The sequence below is a fragment of the Pungitius pungitius genome, chromosome 10 (assembly GCF_949316345.1).
Source record: "Pungitius pungitius chromosome 10, fPunPun2.1, whole genome shotgun sequence".
NCBI lineage: Eukaryota > Metazoa > Chordata > Actinopteri > Perciformes > Gasterosteidae > Pungitius > Pungitius pungitius.
Window position 1 is genome coordinate 8789957 of NC_084909.1, and position 17329 is coordinate 8807285.

General features: G+C 42.1%; 1 protein-coding gene across 1 annotated transcript in view; it reads left to right on the forward strand.

The window, feature by feature from the left end:
• The window catches only part of abca12 (ATP-binding cassette, sub-family A (ABC1), member 12), a 52749-nt gene that overhangs the window by 14676 nt on the left and 20744 nt on the right, over positions 1 to 17329 (forward strand). The window contains exons 21-44 of the mRNA XM_062565110.1: positions 210 to 277; positions 545 to 693; positions 889 to 1019; positions 1278 to 1420; positions 2087 to 2254; positions 2452 to 2669; positions 3730 to 4674; positions 4885 to 4991; positions 6173 to 6279; positions 8065 to 8264; positions 8421 to 8497; positions 9505 to 9635; positions 9778 to 9948; positions 11252 to 11416; positions 11658 to 11853; positions 12586 to 12725; positions 13093 to 13212; positions 13359 to 13449; positions 13858 to 14037; positions 14357 to 14648; positions 15473 to 15587; positions 15867 to 16196; positions 16756 to 16825; positions 16929 to 17063. Of these exons, the coding sequence (XP_062421094.1) occupies positions 210 to 277; positions 545 to 693; positions 889 to 1019; positions 1278 to 1420; positions 2087 to 2254; positions 2452 to 2669; positions 3730 to 4674; positions 4885 to 4991; positions 6173 to 6279; positions 8065 to 8264; positions 8421 to 8497; positions 9505 to 9635; positions 9778 to 9948; positions 11252 to 11416; positions 11658 to 11853; positions 12586 to 12725; positions 13093 to 13212; positions 13359 to 13449; positions 13858 to 14037; positions 14357 to 14648; positions 15473 to 15587; positions 15867 to 16196; positions 16756 to 16825; positions 16929 to 17063 (4449 nt within the window). The remainder of the gene's footprint in view (positions 1 to 209; positions 278 to 544; positions 694 to 888; positions 1020 to 1277; positions 1421 to 2086; positions 2255 to 2451; positions 2670 to 3729; positions 4675 to 4884; positions 4992 to 6172; positions 6280 to 8064; positions 8265 to 8420; positions 8498 to 9504; positions 9636 to 9777; positions 9949 to 11251; positions 11417 to 11657; positions 11854 to 12585; positions 12726 to 13092; positions 13213 to 13358; positions 13450 to 13857; positions 14038 to 14356; positions 14649 to 15472; positions 15588 to 15866; positions 16197 to 16755; positions 16826 to 16928; positions 17064 to 17329) is intronic.

Sequence of the window (17329 nt, forward strand, 5' to 3'; positions counted from 1 at the left end):
TGTGGAATCCCGATGAGCTCTGATGGAGTGGAGGTCGCATAGCGCACCTCATTATTCAAGCGGCGATGCCCGACAGCCCAAGAGCTGCCGATCAAAGTAGCACAAATGTTGTTTTTGTCGGGTAGAACAAGACGCCTCGCTCCAAATTTAATTTTTGTATGTTTGACATTGAAATTGAGGTCCACTTTATATTATTTCTTTTTTTTCAGGCAACTCGAGTCTCTGGGGATACTTTGAGAATGCTTCAGTAGAAAATTGGCCAATGATTTTTGACAAGGTGAGTGTCAAAACAAATGTATAAGATCAATATGCATGTTTTCAGGTGTTAATTTGTTTCAGATGGGAATGAAATATTTCATAGGTCTGCATGTTAAACATTACATTACATGTCATTTAACTGACGCTTTTAACCAAAGGGACTGACAATAAGTGCATTTCAACCGTAGAGATAAGAGCCACTGAAAATATTGCCCACTAGCCATTTCACTCTTTTCACAGCTTTCACTCATTTCCCTCTTAATTTTTCATCCTTTTTTGCTGTCAGACGGGCCAACTCTTCAGCATGCTTTGGAACCTCGGCCTCGAAGGTCCAGACCTAAATTCAACTACTCCGCCTCTGGGGGACTTTGCACTTCTCGCTCCAGTCCTCGAGCAACTGATGACTGGGAAGGCCGACCAAGACACATGGCAAAAGTAGGCTTAATTACCACTTATAATGAAAAACAAACCAAACGCGTAATTACTTTATGTTTGTGAGGCAACAAGTTGCTATTAAATTGCACGACTTGTATTTGTCGTAGAAATGATGTATCAATATTTAATAATAGAAACCCGCTGTTTTGTTGCTTCATGATTGCCCTAAACCCATTTCCCTGTGTGTTAATACAGACTTGAAGAGCTACTACGTGCTCTGCTTTCAACCCTCGAAGGAGCAGAGCAATGGGAAAACGTCCCATCTGCAATCCTGCTGTTTGAGAAAAGCATGGGTAGTTTGGTAAACAGCTTGCAAGCACAGAACGGTGAGGATAATACTGAACAGCAAAGCTATTGTCCTACTCTCCTACTCTTCTTTTTAGCCAGAACAGGGATAGTGTTATAATGTAAACGACTCATTCACTGACCTTTTCAAAACACACTTTTCCCACAATGTAACATACCTGAAGCTCTTCATACATTTCATCTGTAACATTCCATAAAAAGCACACATTTCCTGATCTTTATCTAACTTTTTTATTTATTGTAAATCTATTCCTGTTGGTCTCTTTCCTCCCTCCCAGGGATGATTCAAAGCCTTCAGATCCCCGTGGTGACTTTGATGAGCGAAATTGCACAGTCTGTGAACTCCAGCAATTTTAACTTTTCAGAGGTCTCTGAAAGAATGCAGCTTGCCATTGCACGCACGGTGCAGGCAGCCGAACAGGTTAGACAGCTACTTTCTGGAATTGCCTTTGTGTGCTGTGTCCCTTTGTCTCGTTTTATCTCCGCCATTTGCTGGCTCTTTTTAGTAGGTAGGTGTGCGTGAGAGTGAGGTAAATGAAGAGAGAGGTCATGTGCCAGTGCACGACTCTTTATTCTATGCTGCAATCAACAACACAGTAGTTCTAATCTTGGCAACAGACCTAATGTATTGATAGATCTCAAACACTTGACCATATGGGGTGTGCCTTTCTTTAGAATATTTCTGTTTGCCTTCATCCATTTGCACTTTTATTTACCCTTTTCTAAAAGGCTTTTTACAGACAGTGTTGTTCTTTCAGGACTCCGATAACATGTGGATGTGACTTTGCTGGTTTGCACTTTGAATGACATTTTCAGGACACACCTGTCCAACCCCATTACTCCTGGGATTTGTTACATATATTATTTTTACTTACTTAAGGTGAAGAATACTCCTTGTTCAGTGGTAAGAAGTCAGTGATGAAAAGTGATTCCTTTGACACCGATAAAAGTCCTTTTGATAAAAAAATGTAAATAGGCAAACACTTATGTTCTTGTTAGATTTAAATGTCCATATTGTATTTTGAACTGGATTTTTTCTAAACAATGAATATGAAACTTGATAAGACATTGACAATTCCCCCCTTAGTCTAATGGCACATTGGAGTGCAGTGGAGTTCTGATGGCATGGGAGCCAGTGAGGGAGGCAGCGGGGATAAGCCATTCCACCATGGCCTCGTGGTGCAATATCAGCCTGCAGCCTGTTTTCGAGACCTATGCTGCAGTCCAGACTGTCTACACGCACATGAACATGAGTGTAAGTACACAGATGGCAAATTAAAAGTGAAAATGCAATCAAAGAAATGTAATAGGCGAATATTATAATCTGCGTTTGTCAAAATGTTTCACAAAAGTGTGACATTAACAGTTCAACCGCCAACCACTTGGTGGCAGTGTTGATACGGAGGAGAAGCTGCCGCACCACTAACAGTCCTCATCATGTTCTCTGTGCAGGACATGGGGGCCGGACCTATGTCTGTGAGTTCTACATCTGCCCGGATTGTCAGGATCGTGCAGTCTTTCTACCAAGTCAACATCAACAGCACACTTGTGACAGAGCAGCTCATAGAAACTTTCTCCAGCCAGCTCTCTCAGCTCACGAGCCAGCCTCTGAGCCCTGAGGCACAGCTTCACTGGTACCAGCAGCTCCAAGAAATGCAGTTGCAAAACCGGTAACTACCTGCAGCCATAACAAGATGATGTCATTGCTAACAAGATGTACCCTACACTCCGTTTGTTGTTTACTATACACAACACGAAAATCCATCAGAGAAAAAAATGTAGAAAATGTTATTTGTAGTGAATCTGGCATCCTAAATCCATGCAGGTGATTATGGATGAGACGTCAATTTAATTAACCCCGTAGACTCGCAAAAAAAACAATTTGTTGCTTCAGTGCGTGAGAATGAAAGAGCAACTGCCTCTTTTTAAATAGAGAAATCCATCAAAGGATACTTTTGTTCCCGATTGTTTCCCTAACCAGAATCCTTTTATATATCCAAACCACACTGACGTCCTCTGTTGTGAGGACAACGGTACAATAATATCAAAATATTGTGCAGCCATAAAACAAAAGTTGTTGATCATGTAAAACATTCGACTGACTAGATATGTCATCAAATTCTGTTCAGAGTCCATTGCATCCCTACACACAGGCTCACTTATGCAAAGACTAAATCACCTGGCCATTTGTTCTTACAACAGACCAAGTTGATTCATACCTAATTACACAAGGAATTAAAGTGATCACGTTTGCATTCAACTTGGTTAATTTAATGGGATTTTAACTAAAAACAGCCTGCACTGATAGCAGCTTAACCATGATTCAGCTCATTTAGACACGCTTTCAAAAATAATTTGCCTTTTTTCCTCCTGCCATAATGGGCCGAACATGGCGATAAGGATCACATTTTGCATATCGCAGGGAAACCATCGGGTCTTAATACACAAGTTATAGATCATTTATTACAGTGCAGAGACTCCCCAGTCTATTATCAAAAAGGAAATCAGAAAAATGAATATAAATAAAAGTATGGTCAAAGCTATAGAATTCTATGGAATCCTAACCCTAAAAACAAGAGGTCAGAATTAGTAGTCAGTCCGTTGGTGTGGAGGTGCTTTAGGGATCAAACAATCCTCTCATAGTTGTCCTGTTCATTATGACATTTTTTTACACATGACTCTAAATCTGTAGAATTAACTTGACAACTATATTTCTCCCCTTGCCTTTAGTTGGTCCTCATTCGAAATGCTTTCTGATGAGCTGGTAAACACGGCCCCATTCCTCGAGCCTTACATTGAAGCTATAGAACAATCCCTGAACCACATCATGGACAACTACCATCTCATTCAAAACGACAGCTTGTGTGAGGACCTTTTCCAGGAGGCAGCAATGATCTTTCTCTCCTCCGCAAACATCACGACAGACAACATCTTCCCCGTGATGTGGGAAAGTTTCAGCGAAGCATTTCTCACCAACATAACAAGGGAAGCGGCACAACTGCTGGTCGACATGAACTTATTTGGGAACGTGCCTTTGCTTTACCAAGCTCTGGAGCAATTTCTGGCGTCCAATATCTCAAGCGCCCTTGCGCAGGAGGCGTCCGCGTTCTTCGCGTGGTGGAGCTCCACTGAAGCATCTGGACTGGACCTGCTGACTCAGGCTGTGCTCAAAGTGTACGACGTCCTCGGCCCTCTCTTGTCCGCCGTGACCCGGGTGAGTCTGGACATGCCGGCAGACGTGGAGCTGTTTGAAGGCCTCGCCGGAAACATGAGCGCAATGCTGAGGGACTTGGTAGGCACCGGCGATCTCATGGCCCCAATGGGCTACTACCAGAGCATGTTTCAGCAGGGAATGGCCGCCAGTAATCACACGACAGCGAGCGCCGCGCGGCGCAGGCGCGAGGCCCCGCTGATGCTGCCACGGGACCCCTTGGATGACTTCATAGACCTCTTCTCCATTGACTACCCGGCAATGTTCAAAGCCGTATCCATCGGCGCGACCGCAACCGATATCCTGGAGACGGCCCACGTGGTCTTGGCCAACCCCGATCTGGGCGTCGTGGTGAAGGGAGCTACGAGGGACATGTCGTGGGGCTCGAGCGCTGCTCGGGAGGAGACCATTGACGCTGCTCTGGGAATGCTTTCCTTCCTCACTCTCCCTGGCGCGGCTCAGATGTAAGTTGGATTTTCACCGCACCATATATTTCTTTAGGAATGATGATGATTAAAATAAAAAGAAGCACTTTTTACGTTTTTGATTAAGAAATTTGTAAATTCAGTTTCCCCCTTCAGGTATAAATTACCCGCATCTAAAAACAACCACTTTCTTCTACTTGCTCTGTGGGCCCCCCGTTTCAAAAACATCCTTTGTTTAATCTTCTCCAGGTCGTCAATGGATCTACTGACAAATGCCGCCGATATGCTTCCCGGTGGCTTTCCGTTCTCCTCGGTGATTAAAAATATCACCGGAACGCTTGCTAATGAATCTCAAGGTAACTTACTGTTTCAGATATACTGCTTCTCTTACTCAGTCTGGACAGTTAAAGGCTTTTTTGACCAAGGGCAGAATCGTAATGAGAAATGCGTACTCATTAGTTAAATGGAGAATCCCCAAATGAATGAAGCTTTATCCTTTTTAGTTTCCCCAAATTAACGTTGCCCACTGACTCCAGTGAGTGAATTCCCTCCCACTCATGCCTAAGTGCTGCTGTAAATGTAGAGCTCACACTGGTTGTGTTTACACACCTGCTGTGACAGTATGGATCTATGAGAACAGTATGCCACCCTGTGCCATTAAAAAAAAAAAGTCCCTTGGGAAGGAGAGGTGCCAGCCCCTTTCCCTGACCTTTATGGCCATTAGGGGACCATTGGAAGGCCATCCACTTTGTTAATGCTGTAGTTATTGTATACATGATTATAGTGCGGCATAATTCATGCCGGAGATATGAGAAATAAGACTTCACATCAGCTTAGCTTGAGCTCCCAAAGAGCCCAAGGCCATATGGCCCTTCTCCAGCAGAAAGCCACTCAGCACCTTTTTAAATCTCATTAGCAAAGTAGAATTCAATCACTTATGCTGTCCGCCCGCGCTAAACGTCTCCCCTCGCACTCACACAAGTGGACATCTATGACCTCCTTTTAATTGCCGTCTGTGCTCATGTGATAATGTTTTTAGTGCACGGAATTACTTTGGAAGCAGCCTTCCGTCTCTGCAACCGCAACCCTATTGTTTACCCAGACATACCGAGTGAGCTGTTGTAATTGTAAAGGCCTCTGGGTGTTGAGCATCCTATGATTAAACATCCCCATTGTCAGATTTTTGGCCTAATTAAATATTCTGTCATCGCATCTTTCTGCTTGAGGTGGCGCATTTCTTTGGGCTTGTCAGATATGTTTTTAATGCGGCAGCTAGAACTGCCTGGCCTTCTGGCCCCATCAGTCCCGCACAAGGCTTCACTCTTAAGTACATAATTTGCTGCTCGCTGGCTGGCGACGCTGCCCCGTAATGGTGCGAGTCGTAATGAAACCCTGTGAGATGTCATGTTATTCTGTCACCTTACAGCCCGCGTTGCCTCGTTTTCCCGTTCCTTTCCCATCTCGCTGTCGAACTCTAATAACCTCCCTCTTACCCTCGTTTGTTCTACTCTGGTTCAATCTCTGCCTCCCTCTAAAGAGAACCTGATGATCATGCAAGAGACAATCCAAACAGCCGCTGAGCTCCTTCAGATCAACATGACGGACCCGCAGTTCACAGAGCACCTCGGGAACCTTGGATCCAAGGTGTTTGCAATAAGCCAGACACTTTCACACATGCAACAATCCTCCAAATAGGAAGAATAGTCATTCAGAATGACTGCAAACTACTGTCAGGATGCCATTTTTACGGTGGCCGAGAAGGTTCAGACAAATACAAAAGCAACAACACAACCGCAAATGCCACAACGCAACACGAACGCCACAACACAAAATACAAAAGGCACATCACAACTGCAAATGCCACAACACAACACGAACGCCGCAACACGAAAATACAAAAGCCACATCACAACCGCAAATGCCACAACGCAACACGAACGCCGCAACGCAACGCGAAAGCGAAAACGGAAGTAGCTGCCCACGGGAGCGAGCGTATTTTGGAGGAACGCCCACGGGAGCGAGCGTATTTTGGAGGAACGGAGCTGGAGGATGGCAGATCGTTTAAGAAGTAAGTGAAACATGATTCCTTACTTTAACTGTAGCCGCAAGGAATCATGTTTCACTTACTTCTTAAACAATCTGGCATCCTCCAGCTCCGTTGTTACGTGCCTACTGGTTTTTGAACCTACTGGTTTGGCTACGCGTTTAGATGTTATTAAGAGAGTAATCCTACTTGGGCAATGTGCTAGAAAACCTGACAGAACTATGTATTTCACGCTACGCCACCAAAAACCAGTTGTCTTGGCTCACCCTGAACCAAAAGATGTTCTTGCCACTGACGATTTGCAATTTCATGATAAGTAGTGAAATCAGTAGCGGCATTTGACAGCTCGGTTGGCCGACGGCGTAGCGCCGCCGTCTTATAAAGTTTTGCTATTTTGCTCGACTGCGAGTTCGAATCCAGGTTGTGGCGATCTTTTAATAAACGTATGTTCTTTTATTTATTTCTTTATACGTAGCAGTGATGTAGTGCTCACTTATACAATCATAACCGCTGCATTGGATATGGGATACATTTTGAACATTTTCAGAAATATGTTTGCGACTGTGTGACGGATCAGGTGACCGAGGCAGACAACATCTGCCGCTGTCGGGGCAAAACAAACACGCACGCGTAGCCAAACCAGTAGGTTCAAAAACCCAGTCGGCACGTAACACCGGAGCTGGAGGATGCCAGATTGTTTAAGAAGTAAGTGAAACATGATTCCTTGCGGCTACAGTTAAAGTAAGGAATCATGTTTCACTTACTTCTTAAACGATCTGGCATCCTCCAGCTCCGTTCCTCCAAAATACGCTCGCTCCCGTGGGCGTTCCTCCAAAATACGCTCGCTCCCGTGGGCAGCTACTTCCGTTTTCGCTTTCGTGTTGTGTTGCGCCGTTTGTGTTGCGTTGCGGCATTTGCGGTTGTGATGTGGCTTTTGTATTTTCGTGTTGCGGCGTTCGTGTTGTGTTGTGGCGTTTGCGGTTGTGTTGTTGCTTTTGTATTTGTCTGAACCTTCTCGGCCACCGTACATTTTAATTAGAAGTGATTAATTTGTATAAGTTACCTTGTTAATGTGTAGACTCCACTTTGTGCCAGAAGCCAACTGCTTGCCTGGTACTTGAGGGAACTACTTTTTGAAAATTTATTTTTTTGCAAGACCCTCCTGTTACTTTAAAGTGGACAAGAATGTAGCATAAAGTAGACACAAATAGGCAACGAAATAACTATAAGTCAAACCAACCAGTTACTTTAAAGTGGACAAGAATGTAGCATAAAGTAGACACAAATAGGCAACGAAATAACTAAGTCAAACCAACCAATCAATGTTGCTATGGTTTGATCGTGAGATTTGGCCAAAGTGTACTTATGTGACTGATTTATTGTAGGTTTGCACCTTGGAGAACACGGAGTCTGTGCGTCTGCTGATGTGGGCCCTCTCCATCGAGCCCGGTCAGCTGTGTCAAACCTTCCTTCCCAGCCTGCAAATCCTGGTGGAGAATATGATGATGAACTCAACCTTACTGAGCGACACCATCTTCGAGGCTGTCATCGGAGACCCCAAAGCCTACAATGTCCATTCAAACTGGTACAGCGTTTACTTACTTCTTGTTGAATGTTTTTTTCTTTTACGTAATTAGCAAGGGAACGCTGCTCTCTTTGTCGTCTGTGTTCGTTATCTCTTTTATCCCATTTTGTGTGATTTGTTTTCCTTCAGTTTCAGTTTTTGTGCATGTGTTTACAGGTCCTCTGTTTTGAGTCACGGTTTGGGCCTTGACACCAGCGACCTGAGCTCTTTCAACATCAAATTGTCATCTCCAGGTAAAACCTTTATATATATATATCAAAGTTGCTCTATTTCAAAATATGACATTATACATCCCTGCAACTCTATACTATACTGTTTTATAGCTGAGCCGCCAGATATTTTTCTCATATTTTTCTACTCCATGCTGATTGTTTTGTCTCTTATTACTTGGGTAACTATCTATAAATCAGCACAGGGACGGACACATAGGAAAGACAAATTTTTGATAATTATACAATGATTACCCATTTGCAAAATAATTGACTTTGATGTCTAGAAAAAAACTAATTGGGATAATTTTGATCCTTTAGATTTAGGTCGACGGTTACTTTTGTACTGAAAATATTGAATCTTAGTGTTCTATCAGAAGAAAAGAATATATCAAAACTTGTTTCCATAGCAACAGACTCATTTCAGCTCATCTGTCGCACATTCATGTCTGATGCCCCGCTTTGCTTGTTGCTAGATTACATAACAATGATGGCTTACTAAAGCGGCCAGTTTCTCCATTGTCACTTTTTCGAACACTAAACCAGTGCATCCTTCATTGTGATGGGCTGGCTGAAAAAACGGTGGATGGCATTTAGTAGTTCGAAAACAGCAGCCTAGTGCAGCTCTTTTCAAAGGTTTCTTTCTTTTGTCAATTGACAATCGAATACAAAAGATCTAAGTAAAGGCAAAGGAGGATTTTGCACCTATTCTATATCAGTGAATGCAATCGGCATACAATACTACACAGAAGTATTGGTTCCCAAGACACCTACTTCTACTAAGAACGAAATGAAAAAATACACCTGGAAACAAAATAAATTAGGAGTTTGCACACTTAAATAAGTAAAACTTAAATAAGTAAAACTAAATGCACAGGTTGTGTGTGTGTTTACAGTTGATTATATATATATATATATATATATATATATATATATATATATATATATATATATATAATCAACTGTGTCAATGTCCAGTGTATAAATAAATAATACACTGGTCAATTTGCTCTCATGTGACCATTTTCCAGGAACGGTAGCAGTGGGCGACCTGCTGAGGAATAAAACAGCCTTCCTTTTAGATGTTCAGCAACACATGGATTTTGACCAAGCTGCTCTCCACCTCCTGATGGAAACAATGCTGCCAAAAGAAAATGTAGAGGTGAGGAAGGGGGCCTCCATATGCATGAGTTGATGCAAATGACCTTTTACGGGTTGATGAATGTTTATGTCTTTTGTTCTTTGCATGTCGTACTTTTTCGGATTTTGTCGGATTTTGACCTCCCGTAATGCTTTTGAAACAGATCCTGTCCTGGTTGGTCAACTTGCGTCATTGCAGCTCCCCAGCAGCATTGAAAATGAAAGCGACGGACGCGGCCATCTTGCAGACCTTCTGCTCCTTGTCCTTTGAACAGTGGTACAGCTTCTCACTGCTGTTTGCTCGGCATATCAACATGGAAAAAGTCATCTACAGAGTAAGACTGAATTCAAATGGAGTATTTTGTCAAAAGAAAAAAATATTATTATATTTACATTTTCCCAAAAAGTGTTTTTTTTTTCTTCTTTTACTTAGAAAATGTGTGTAATTGCTATGTAATGGCTAAAGCAATCACTTTTGTTGGGCTGCGACAAACCTGGTTAATGCCACAGTGTGTTTTTTTTGAGGAAAGAAGAGAAATGTTCATTAAAATGTTCAGACAAAGCTCCTTCACACTTTTACATAAAAGGTATTTCATAACTGATGTTTTTCCTTTTGATCTATGAAAACTAAGCCCAAAACGAATTTAGTTCCCTCAATACAGTAATTTAAAAAAAACATTACGGCCATCTGTGGTAGCCTCTTTTCCTCTTTTCCATTTAAAGAAGCATGACTAGAGGTGAAATAAAAAATAGCTGTCACATTGAGGAAAATGTGATTCTATTCCTAAATCTGCATTCTATGCACAACCTCTAACTCAGGCAATTAGGGATTTTATTGGGGAGTCAAGGTGTCATGTTGCTTACTCTGAGAAACCCCAAAAAGAAGCGCAGCCAAGTTGATGTCCTTTCTCAACCTAGTTGGCTCATACTCTGGATACACTAACCCTAACCCCACACAGAACTTTAACACAGTCTTGTAAACGACACATTTTACTTCAAATGGACCCACCCCCCCCCCACCACCCTTTAAATATTACGTAGTTTGCACAACAAATAACATGATCAGATTACAGAAGTATGGTTCTGATATTAAGACGATGCGACACACCTTGTGAGATGGAATGCATTGACATAAAACAAACCTAATTTGAATGTAGAATAATTAATGTTCTCATTTAGTGCAGTCACTTCCTGTTCCTGGTTCCTTTTAAAGATTTCTATGAATGATGTACGATCGTCTCAAGATTTGTGTGGGACATAAAAGCCCTGGATTAAACAGAGGTCTACATAATTAACTCCCTTCCCTTGGACGGTTTCCAGCTCAGACCATTAATACATGATCATATATTTTAAATATACAGTGTATATATACATGAATACTGACGCTGGTAATTATTCTATGAACCAGGTTAAACAGAAATGGGTGAGGAATTTACAATAAATACAAATGTAAATGTTGTCTGTGTGGTTCAACATCTTTTTTTAAACCATTTACAAGAAATTAATAAAAAAATAAGTAAACATTTGCAAATAGAAAGAAAACTGCACTGCCAAGAAAACTGCTTTGCATTTTTTTCTTTAACCTGAAAACAGTTAAAGAAACTGAAGACTTTTTAAATGCTGGTCCCTGTCTTTCAGATGGTTTTGTCTGAAGAACTGCAGAGCCTGGCGGGAGTTTTGCTGCAGATGGCTGAGGCTTTAACCAACATGATGGACACACTTCTTCCTGCTGTGGATCAGCTTCAAACCTTCATGCTCCACGTCAAAGACCTCAACCTGGTGGCCAACCCAGAATTTCACCAAGTAAATCGTCTTTTCTTCTATACAGTGAACTAGCCACAATGTATCTCTGTGTTAACTATCACTGTGTGATCACTAAACTTAATGAATGCGGTTTAAGTAATATCCCTGTGACCATACTGCTTGAAGGGAACTGGTTTAGGCAACATAACCTTTATTTTTGGCATGTTTTCAGTATGTCCTCACATTATTCATTTTGGAATTGATGAAAATCATGAAGTATTAAAAAGTTACCTTTCCTCAGCTGGTGAGGGGAAAGAGGAGCACCATCTCCAGCAAAGCAACGTTTGTCACCCTCTCTCGAGCGTTGTGCAGCAAAGGAATCCTGGCTCTGCTCGGAATCTCAAAACTCCCCATCACGCCGGAGTCAAACTCCTCCTTCCCTGACCAGCGCCAGAGGGAGGAGATGATCGAGAGGTTCAAGATTCCACCGAATGCCAGTATGTTAAACTCGGGGCTTTTGTTAACTGAATGTTATCTTGAGTGCAGTAACCATTCTTAACGGTATATTTGTTGGTCTTGTTATTCAGTCTTATTCATAGTAGTCCTTAGGTATCAAAATAATTCTCAGCGATTTATATCTTATCACCTCGACAACATACGCAATGAAAATATCTAAAAAAAGAGGTACATTGCAAATAACAAATACTTTTTATAAATGAGAAAACCACCAACTCTGAGTACTCAAACGTTTGCTCACAGTTTTGTTTTTTCTTTTTCTTATTGAAAAATCCTATCCGGTATTGTTAGAACTACATATTTTAGACTATTTTTACAGATTGTACAGTAGTTTTTGTGTCTGGGCTCTGGAATGGGTTTTAAAGACTCAATAGCAAAGTTGTCATTCAGACAGTAATGAATAAATCAAATACTGACAAAAAAGAAGAAGAAGAATACATTAGTTTTTGTGGCATATGACTGTTATTAGGCTGTCAAAAAAGGACACATGAGCGTAATGACATGTTGGACGGGTTACCTGCCTGCCCACTGTTTTTCCAAAGCTGTCAATGCCAGCTTTAACAGACTCCTTTATTTATTGTCGGCCTTTTCAACAAATGAGACAAGATTAAATGACACCGGCACCCTGATCCATGATCCTCAAACTCAATGAATATATTCATGAAAAACGTTTGTTTGTGTAATGGTTCTTCAGCTCGTCTTTCTCTGTGTAGCTCCCTTCTGTATGAACATGTACCTGGACATGGTGAACACCACTGGAGGAGCGATCGCATGGGCCTTCCTCAAACCAATGCTGATGGGACAAATTCTGTATACCCCCGACACACCTGTCACCAGGGCCATAATGGAGAAGGTACATACTGGCATAACACAACCATCTTCTCACATGGTTGATTCCTTTATGACCTTTATGAACTCTATGTGCTAAATCCTCAAAAAACCCTCCTCTGACTTTCAAGCTTTTACAGTGTTTTTTTACCACTTCCATTTCTACCTCCTCGAAGCGATAGGTTCCTTTTGTAGTCTCCATGCACCTCGACTGGAATGCAGTAAACACAAAATACTGTGTTGCAGGGAGTTTACACATATTTGTATGCACCACCATCTCCTACTGTGACCCTCTTTTAAAGAAGATTTTGAGCAAGCCACGCACACCCACACAGCAGGTTATGAAACCTTGCTGATACTCACGTTCTCGTCCTTGTCCTCTCCTTGTACAGGCCAATGCCACCTTGCAGGACTTTGCGAATCTTCGAAAGTACTCCGAGGACTGGATTGAATCCTCCAACTACATCATAAACTCTGCCGAAATACTCACACACACTTTGCCGATGCTGCAGGTAAAACAACTTGATCTCCTGTATATTTAATTATTCTTCCTGGATCACCAAAATTCAGGAGATAAACTTTGCGGGGGTCTGCGACGAGTTTCCGCAGCAGAAGATTGATGTTGTGCATCGTCTCTCCCTCTCTCTCCTCCTGCCAGAATTCCCTCGGCAATTCCTTTGTTCAGAATTTCATTGAGATGCAGACAGACATCAATGTCGACAGAATGAAGGAGACCCTCAACAACTTCTGTGAGTGAGCACATGAAGGTCTTACTTTTGTGAGCTGCAGACAGCAGGCTTACCTTTACATTCATCCCTCTCGTATTGCTTGTAAAATGTCCACGCTATTAGAAAATAGGTCGGCTCCATAGAGTTAAAGCAAGCCTTGAACTCATTTCAACGTGCATTTCTTAAGATGTCTCTCCTTGAGGTGGTTTGTGCATGCCAGTCTTTTTTTAATGGTCCGGCTTTGATGCACAGGTATTTAATTGGATAACGTGTTATTGTCAGGCCATATTTCATCCTCACTCAATATATAACATGACAGGTCATGACATCACACAGACACCCCAAATGTCTTTTCTTAATCAAAGTGAAAATAATCTGAAACTGCGTTTCTTTAACATTGACAATTTCTAAATATCTTTTTTTCCAAAGCTAACATGACCGTCATGCTGGAGAACAACAAAGACATAATGAACCAGATCACCACCTTGTCGAGCCTGATGGTGAACATCTCCTCCTGTATCAAGTTTGACCGTTACCATGGCTACGACTCTGAAGATGAGCTCAACACTAGGGCTCAGAACCTCGCCAAAAGCCGCGATCTCTACGCAAGTGAGTAAATCTAGGGTACAATGGACAAGCTTTATTGGGAAACAGCAGAGTCAGTCCAGAGGGTTCATCCACAGTGATATCTGATATTGATTAATCCTTCCCCATCCCACTTACATCCCTTCTCCGTTTCTTATCCAAGCCTGGGACAGAGGCAAAGTATCCACCTTATTGAACCTTATTGATGCCAAATGAGATGAGGCTGCTTACACAAGATCACACTCTGCAACCTTTTATTTGGACATGGAACATAAGGGATATCCTGGTGTTGGAATTCTATCAACACAAAGTGTTTATTGAGATGCTGCGATCTGTCTTCAAGGTGTCATCTTCAAGCTTCCCAAAGCTTCTGCCACCTCCTCCCTGCCTCCCAAAGTCAGCTACACCATCCGCATGCACATGGACAACGTCATGCGTACCGACAGAACCCGGGAACCTTACTTTTACAAGGACAGCCACATCTCGAGCAGGCAGACGCTGCGCTACAACCGCGGCTTTGTCTACCTGCAGGAGAACATCGACCGCGCCATCATTGAGACCCAGACCGGACAGAGAGTCACAGAGCCAGCCGTCCAGCTGCAGCCCTTCCCCTATCCCTGCCACTATCGGGATGAGTGAGTCCCCTGACTACATCGATGCACACTGATACATACAACAACCACACACATGTACCACATGAGTACGCTCCCTTGTGGATGCATGCATAGAAACGTAAACACGTTCCTTGGTGTCTCTCGGGGAAAGTACAGGCATTGATGTGGAATAATGCATGCTCTCTCTCATTATTTATTTGCCACTTGGGACCGACACTAAGTAGTCATTCACAGGAATATTTCACATTATAATTGGGCCTGCACTATGTGCATGAATATTCACTTTTATTGTGCATTCATCTTTGAAGACCATACATGCATACACTCAAACCGCCTTCAGGCTATTCAGGAAAACCTCTCATCTCTGTACTATATATCTAATTTAGAAAATGCCAACAAATCATGTTTGACTGTAATGGTTGTGTTTGCCCTGGACCGCTGGTATCTCATCTCAGAACCGCAGGACCATCGTCTCAGGCCGGTAGCCTTCTGACCAACTTGAGAACTTTCATCATGATGTATTAGTCAGCAAAAATCCTGATTTGAGCTATGTCATATAGCTGTGTAGTTTAAAAAAAAACAATGAATGTATTAGGCCTCAGAAATGAACAAGTAAAAAATAGAGAGAATTGTAGAGGCATTTATTTTGCCTAAATAATAAAAGGATAGACAAATGGTTGTCAAAAATCCTTTACCCCCTTTAAATATTATATTTTTCCCTTCATCTGTCTCTCTGGCAGGCCAGTGACCGGATGATAGGCCTTTTCATCCGCGGTTGTTGACAGTGATGGGATGTTACGTTTTCTAGAAATTTGGCTGACGGCGCACACCTCTGTATTCCCCAGGTTCCTGGAGGCCATCTCTTTTGTCTTCCCCATCATATTGATGTTAGCCTGGGTGCTGTTTGTGGCCGATTTTGTGAAGAAACTGGTATACGAGAGAGAGCTGAGGCTGCACGAGGTAAGGTTTTTTTTTCACTTGTAAAAAAGAGAAAACTTGCCACTGACTTGGGGCTTTCTAAGGTGTCCTGTCCATGTCCTGATGTCCTGTTTTTTGTGTTTTTATATAAATTATTATATAAATTAATTTACATTAAGTAGTTGCCAGTGTGCTAAGCATAGCTCTTCTCTTTGTTTTGAACACAGCATCAAATGTTAACCACCCACAAAGCCCCAAGGATTATTTTTCTGTCGGCCCTCTTGAGTTTTACATCCATTGCTATTCTTGCTTTTCCCACAGTACATGAAAATGATGGGAGTAAACCCGCTCAGCCACTTCTTCGCCTGGTTCCTGGAGTGCACCGCTTACTTGCTCTTGACCGTCTTCTTCCTCACATTGGTGCTGAAATTCGGCAGCATTCTTCCCAACAGTGACTCTTTCCTCCTTTTCTTGTACCTGTGCGATTACGCTTTGAGCATCTTGTCGTTCAGTTACCTCATCAGTTCCCTCTTCGACAAGACTTACATCGCTGGCCTTAGTGCAAGTCTACTTTACATCCTCTTCTTCTTCCCTTTCATTATGGTCGTGGCCGTGGAGACAAAACTTACCTTTTCCCAGAAGGCCGCTCTGGTAAGAAACCCCCTCTGTCATTCCTCTTGCATATTAACTAGTACTCGTACTGTGGTATTTATGTACAAGTATAATAAGAAAGCAATAATGTTAGCTCCCCTACATTATACATAGCATTGAACAGAGAGATATACATAGAATGATGCAGACATTTTGATTTGTTCTATAAATTGTATTTGCTCCATCCATTTACTTTATCCAATAAAACAATTTGACTGACAGTAGGGTTGAAAATACATTACCACAGCCTCAAAAAGGCAGCTTCTTTATGAAAATGTCTGTGTGAATGGTGGCTTTAGCCTGCAGTATCGTAGTGCAAGGCAAACTCACAGTTTACAAATGCTATGTTTGTAAGGCACAGTTAACCTGCCTTCTTATGCTGACCTAAGTTGTGCACTTTTACTCAATGCATATATTTTTTTTGTTTGTTATTTTGTCTGATATGATAATTAACTGGAGGTCAGGGATAACTCACTCAATCTAAATCCTTGTTTGCATTGAACAAAAACTTTCACACAAGGTTGTCAAGTCTGTAAACTATTATTTCTCTTTCCTACAGGGTTTGTTTTCCCCTAGCTGTTTTAGTTATGCCAGTCAATATGTGTCTCGGTACGAATCCCAAGGAGAAGGTATGTGTATACAGACATGTGAATGCATCTATTTCAATTTCTTTTATGTACAAGCTATTTTAGTCCGTGGGAAACAAATTACATCGTCTTTTGACCTCTGCAGGCATTCAGTGGAGCAATTCATACACCTCGCCCATAGCTGGAGACACATCTTCGTTCGGTTGGCTGTGCTGGCTGCTGCTCATCGACTCCATCCTCTACTTCATCATTGGGGCTTACATCCGCATGGTATTTCCAGGTAAACTGTAAAATCAGATAAGAATTAAGTCTGTATAGTTGGTCTGTATTCAATTTAGAACATTTAACACAGTTAATGGGGATTAGCTTTACTTTGCTGGATTATACTTTAGCCCATTTAACTGTTAAGATGTAAGAGTAATGGCAGCTTTAGCACATATCACAACAGTATTAGACAGCTAATCACCGTAAACGCGCCATAATAAGTAGCGGAAAAAACACCCAATCTGGCAACACCAGCCACCAGCGTCGCACCGCCGCTTGCGT